This window comes from Suricata suricatta, chromosome 11, assembly GCF_006229205.1.
Source record: "Suricata suricatta isolate VVHF042 chromosome 11, meerkat_22Aug2017_6uvM2_HiC, whole genome shotgun sequence".
In the NCBI taxonomy this organism is placed as follows: Eukaryota; Metazoa; Chordata; class Mammalia; order Carnivora; family Herpestidae; genus Suricata; species Suricata suricatta.
In genome coordinates this window covers 97440318-97446678 of record NC_043710.1, presented here as the reverse complement: position 1 = coordinate 97446678, position 6361 = coordinate 97440318, and the positions used below count along the sequence as shown (strand labels likewise).

Sequence of the window (6361 nt, the reverse complement as noted above, 5' to 3'; positions counted from 1 at the left end):
AACAGACTGGAAACCTGGATATGATGGAGTATAAAAACATACGGAGAGGCCCCTGAGTGACTCAGTCAATTAAGTGTCTGACTTTCGCTTTTGTCTTGGGTCATGATCTCACGGTTTGTGGGATCAAGCCTCGAATTGGGCTCTGTGCTGACAGCATGGATCCTGCTTGAGAGTCTCTCTCTCCCTCTCTCTGCCCTTCCCCTGCGCTCCCTTTCTCAAAATAAATAAACTTTAAAAAAAAGAGAAGGAAATCTTGATGTTTCCTATGACATAAATGGAGCTACAGAGTATTATTTTCTGTGAGACAAGTCAAAGAAAGACAAATACCACATATGATTTCACTCATATGTGGAATCTAAGGAACAAAACAAATGCTCATAGGGGGAAAAAAGAGAGGCAAACCAAGAACCAGACTCTTAACTATAGAGAACACACTGATGGTCATCAGAGGGAGGTGGATGGGATGTTGGGGGAAACAGGGGGTGGGGATTAAGGTATGTACTTGTGATGAGCAAGAGGCGATATATCTAAGTGTTGAATCACTGTATTGTACGCATGAAACTAATATCACACTGTATGCTAACTGGAATTTAAATAAAAACTTAGAAAAGTATGTGTAAGATTGGGAAACCATATGGAAAAAATGAAAGGAGCTTTAAAAAAATATATTGAGGGGCGCCTAGGTGGCTCAGTCAGTTAAGCATCTGACTCTTGATCTCAACTCAGGTCATGATCTCAGAATCATGAGGTCAAGCTTTGTGTTGGGCTCCATGCTGTGTGTGGAACCTACTTAAAAAAAATTTTTTTGAGGGGCACCTGGTCAGTTCAGTCGGTTAAACATCCAACTTCAGATCAGGTCATGATTTCACTGTTCATGGGTTTGAGCCCCTCATTAGGCTCTGTGCTAACAGCTCAGAGCCTGGAACCTGCTTCAGATTCTCTCTCTCTCTCTCTCTCTCTCTCTCTCTCTCTCTCTCTCTCTCTCTCTCTCTCTGCTCCTCCCCCACTCAAGCTCTATCTCTCTCTCTCAAAGATAAATAAACATTAAATTTTTTTGGAAAAAATTGTAAAAAAAGAAAATCAATTGGACTTTATTAAAATTAAGAATTTGTGAGTATCAGAGCTACAAACAAGCTATAGACAAAAGTGGAAATCATTGTGGGGCACCTACATGGCTCAGCTGATGGACTCTTGATTTTGGCTCAGGTCATGATCTCAGTGTTCATGGGTTTGAGCCCCCACCATGGGCTTTGTGCTGACAGCGTGGAGCCTGCTTGGGATCCTCTCCCTCTCTCTCTGCCCCACCCTGCTCGGGTCCTCTTTCTCTCTAAACAAATCAATAATCTTAAAAAGAAAATATTTGCTATGCATGTATTTGGCAATGGTTTTATATCAAGAGCAAATAATCCTTTTCCAAACATAAATTTTAAAAGATGGACAACTCTTTGGGGACAAAACATTTAAACAGGCACTTCACTAAGAAGATATTCAAATGGCCAAAACACATATAAAAATTGCTCAACAACTATCAAGGAAATGCAAAATAAAAATCACAGTGAGAAATATAACTTCACCAGAAAGCCTAAAATTCTTAACTGATCATACTATGTGTTGGCAAGAATGTAGAACTGACCATTTCATGTGAGTTGGTTGGAGTGTAAATTGATCTACTTTAGAAGATGTTTTTTTGTAGTATCTGGCTAAATAAGACCTACTAATGCCCTATGACTGAGCACGTCCCATGCTGTGTATAGTTCCAAAAGGAATAAGTGTGAATTCATCAAAGGACATACTCCCCATGTCCATAGGTGCTTTTGGCCTAGCCTCAAGCTATACACAACCCTAAAGGATCAGCTGTGGCATAGTGATGTGATAGAAAACTAAGCAATGAAAAACTGCATATCCTTCTCAACTCAACAGGATTACATCCCATTAGACTCACTGTAAATTGAAAATACCATGAGTCAAAAATATTTAATGCACATAACTAGGGGGCTCCTGGGTGCCTTGGTCAGTTGAACATCTGACTCTTAATTGTGGGGCAGGTCATGACCTCACGTTCCTGACATTGAGCCCTGATTTGGTCTCCTTGCTGGGTGTGGTGCCTGCTTGGGATTCTCTCTTCTCTTCCCTCTGCCCCTTCCTAGTTCTCTGTCTCTGCCTCAACAAACAGACAAAAAACATGTAACCTATCGATCATCATGGCTTAGGCTAGCATACCTTAGCCACGCTCAGAGCACTTACATTAGCCTACAGTTGGGCAAAAGCATCCAACACAAAGCCTACTTTATAATAAACTGCTGAATATCTCATATAACTTATTAAACATTGTACTGAAAGTGAAAAACGGAGCGGTTGCATGTGTACAGAATGGTTGTGAGTCTGTGGGTTTTTTGCCCTCGTGACCATGGGGCTGATGTAGCCACAGGTGCAGCCTCGGCCCAGCAGCACAGGAGGATCAGAGCACGTACTGCTAGCCCAGGAAGAGATGAAAATTCAAATAATAAGAAGGAGCTCCTTCACGGCTCAGTCAGTTAAGGGTCCGACTCTTGATTTCAGCTCAGGTTATGATCTCATGCTTTATGAGTTCAGGCTTCACATTGGGCTTTGCACTGATACTGTGGAGGCTACTTGGGCTTTCTCTCTGCCCCTCCCCTACTTGCTCTCTCCCTCCCTCTCTCTCTCAAAATCAATAAACATTAAAAATAAATAAAACAATTCTGGTATGCCAATTCAAATGTGATGGTTTGTTGAGTGCAACAAAATGTCAGTATATTTATTCAGACAGAGAAAACTGATCACCTATGTTGCCAAACTTAAGGAAACTTTAAATTAGGAGTGTCATGTTCCCACTCAATACTTAATGTTACTCAATAAAGTACTTTTCAGGAAAATTGCACACAAAATACTTACCTTTTAAATTATATTTTTAGCATATTTTAGTTCAATCTTTCGGTTTTTATTTTTCTACTTTCTTCATTAGACATTTAAATGTTAAATCTGAGTCTTTCAGAGCACCTGGTGGCTCAGTCAGTTGAGCATCCGACTTCAGCTTAGGTCATGATCTCATGGTTCCTGAGTTTGAATCCCACCTCTGGTTTGCTAGCAGCACAGAGCCTGCTTCCAATCCTTTGCCCCTCTCTCCATTTGCCCCTCCCTGTTCACTCTCTCTCTCAAAACAAATAAACTTAAAAAAAGGATTATGTTAAAAATATAATACATTTTAAAAAGTATATGTTTCTATCAGCCAACATGGTCTACTGGAGTGTGTATGGAGAAAATTGTTTAGCCTTCAGATATAAATTTAAAAAAAGAAAAGATGGTAAAAGAGAATAGTTTTCCAAGTAATCATAATGATATATGTCTTCCAAAATAAGCCTAATTAATTGAAAATAATGTTATCTTCATAAATGTTTGAGTCATAAAGCTTAGATAAATATAAATACAAGCTAGCAGAGATTAGGAAATTAACCTATGCTGAGGAATTATGATTAAGGGTCCACTGCAGTAAGCACACCCCTGTACTTTCTCTCCGCACCACCCCTTTCCCCAGGGATGTCCATGGCTTAGACCGGACACCTTAAGCTCCCCAAGCCCGCAGCATGGCCCCGCCCCATCCACCCGGCCCCGCCCCACCACACCTAGCCCCGCCCCAAGCCTCACCGCGTGACCCGCTCCACCGCGTCCCCTCCGCGTAGCCCCGCCCCTGCCTCACTTTGGCCAGTCTCCGGCCTCTCGCTTGACCCTGCCCCGCACCCGCCAGGAGATTGGCCTCCTGGCCTCCAGCTACCATATAGCCCCGCCCCCAACCAGAGCCTGTACTCCTCCGCAAGGCCCCGCCGCTGTCCCACTTCGCTGCCTTCCCATGCAGATTCGCCCCCCCCCCCCCCCCCCCCCCCCCCCCCCCCCCCCCCCCCCCCCCCCCCCCCCCCCCCCCCCCCCCCCCCCCCCCGCGAGGCTGGACTCTCCTTGATGCCCTGCGGCCTCCTCCGTGTGGCCCGGTCCCCGCCCCACCTCGCCCCACCTCGCCCCGCCTCCAGCAACCGCACTTCTCCGCGTGGCCCAGCCCTGGCCTCGCTTCGTCCCGGCCCGGCTGCGAGCGTTACTTCCTACTCCGGAAGAACCGTGTAACCACGCCCCCTCAACGCCGGGATGACCCCCAGCCTCCGCGTCTCCATGGAAACGGGACCCGCTAACGCGGAGCTGGAAGCGCGATGGCAGCCGGGGAGCCGGGAGATTTGGGCGGCTACTACTTCAGATTCCTGCCTCAGAAAACTTTCCAGTGTTTGAGCACCCAGGAGACCACCAGCCGGCTCCGCCAGTGGTGAGAGGCGAGAGCGGGGCGGGCCGGCCGGGAGCTCGCCCTGTAGCTGGCCCGCGCTGACCTTCCTCCCTCCCCCGACGCAGGTCCATGCTGGGCCGAGTCGCGGCGCAGGCCTTCGGCTTCGACCAGACGTTCCAGGCCTATCGCAAGGACGACTTCGTCATGGTTGGTGTGCGGGTGGGAGAGGTGCCCGGGTGTCCGCCGGCTGTGCTTCGGCCCCGCCGGGGCTGGGGTCTGCGTGCACGGCGGCGTGGGGACGCGCGCCCGCGGAGACTTGTCCCTGGGGTCCCCCAACGTTCCGGCTCCCACCACCCGGTGTCTCGGTTCCCCGCCTGCCCTGGCCTCCCTCCGTGCCCCGCCCCCGTCCCTGTGGTGCCCCGCCCCCCCGGGTACCTGCGGTCCCCCCGAGCCCTAATCCCCTCCTCCCTACCCCGTTGTCCCGGCACCTCCCCCCTGGCCCCCCGCTGCCCCGGCCCCCGTGTCCCTGCGGTCCTCTGGTGTCCCGGCTCCCCTCTCCCCAGTGCCCCGCCGCGGGGTCCTCGGTGTACCCCGACTCGGCTTCAGAGGCCTGCGGGGGACTTCTGTGGGCTCCTGGGGTCAGAGCGCCCATGTGACGGCTCCCCCGCACGAGCACGCAGGGGTTCCGGGGGAGCCCTCGGCTGCCCGGCTCTCTGCAGTGAACTGCTGGAGAGGGCAGCGTCGAAAGACGGGGACACTTAAGAGGACAATTCAGTCAAGTTATTTCAAATCCGGTTTTTCCCTCAGTCACACAGACATTGGTGCCTTCTGTGGTCTGTGATGCCGTGTGTCCTCAGGCCCCTCGGTCGCCGATGGAGGGCAGCCGCCAGGTTACAGGTCTCAGAGCACCGCCGGGGGCGGGGCCGGGGCGTCAAGCAGAACAGCACGCGCCCCCCGGCTTGATTCAGGCAACTTCCCAATTGTTTTATTGTCTTTTGTTTGGTTGGTTGGTTGGTTTTGGTTTTTGTGTTCCGTGTGTGTGTGTGTGTGTGTGTGTGTGTGTGTGTGTGTGTGTGTTTGGCGGAGGGGTCGGTGAAGGTTTACAAGAGCAGCCAACTTGAGGTTGGCACTGAAACAGGAGTAGGAGTTTGTCAGGTAGACAAAGGGGGTGGGTGGGTAATGTTGGATGGCGGGACCGTATTTTACACCTTGTGTGCCCTGCAGAAGAGCTTGGGCTTTAGCTAGCTCGTAGTGAAGAGTTACTGAAAGGTTTTCAGGAAGACGGTAAAATTCAAACTACTCAGGTCACCCTGGCAGAAATGTATAGCGTACACTGTTAGGACTGAATCCAGAAGTGGTGACAGCAAACCGGACACCACTGTTCTCCAGACGGTGTAGGACACCCTGAGGTAGGAGAGCAGCACTAGGCACCCCGGGCGGAGAAAGGCAGTTCTCTAGGACTGATGAAAGATCCTGATAATAAGGCAGAAGGATGAGCAAGCATCTGAGTTGGTTGACTGGAGGGGTAGATGATGTCATTAAAACCACAGAAAATGCAAAAGAATAAGGAAAATGCGTTCAGTTTTAGGCATGCCAAACTTGAAGTGCATGCAAGCGACAGGATCCTAGATTGTTGAATCTAAGATCTTGCTTGGAGTCACAAGAGAGAGCTCTGGGCTCAGGATATAGTGTTGGCATCCTCACCGTGGCACTAAGGATAATGGGTGAAAGAACCAACTTCTAGAGCTTTCTAAAGGTTTGCACGACATCTCTGCTCACCTCTTATGGCATCCTAACACAGAGTCTAGACGGTGCAGACTTTTAGCTGGGCACATCGCTGTCCTGAGTAAAACTGGATTTCTTTTTTTTTTTTTTTTTTCACTAGTGCTTAGAGTTTATTTAAAAATAACCAATAATTTAAAATGTAATGTAATATTAAATGACCTTGTTAGAAACTAAATAAACCTCTAAAAACAAAACTGAAAAGTATTCAATTGCACATATTTATCATAAACCACCAAATCCATAAGACAACATTAACTGTTTAAAATGTAAAAAGTGGGGTGCCTGGATGGCTCA

The 6361-nt window shown here is 48.8% G+C and overlaps 1 protein-coding gene across 1 annotated transcript in view; it reads left to right on the top strand.

Moving 5' to 3' along the window:
• The first annotated feature begins 4056 nt into the window (after window positions 1-4056).
• The window catches only part of CFAP300 (cilia and flagella associated protein 300), a 22559-nt gene continuing 20254 nt past the window's right edge, over window positions 4057-6361 (top strand). Inside the window, exons 1-2 of the mRNA XM_029956943.1 lie at window positions 4057-4324; window positions 4408-4489. Of these exons, the coding sequence (XP_029812803.1) occupies window positions 4215-4324; window positions 4408-4489 (192 nt within the window). The 5' untranslated portion in view covers window positions 4057-4214. The remainder of the gene's footprint in view (window positions 4325-4407; window positions 4490-6361) is intronic.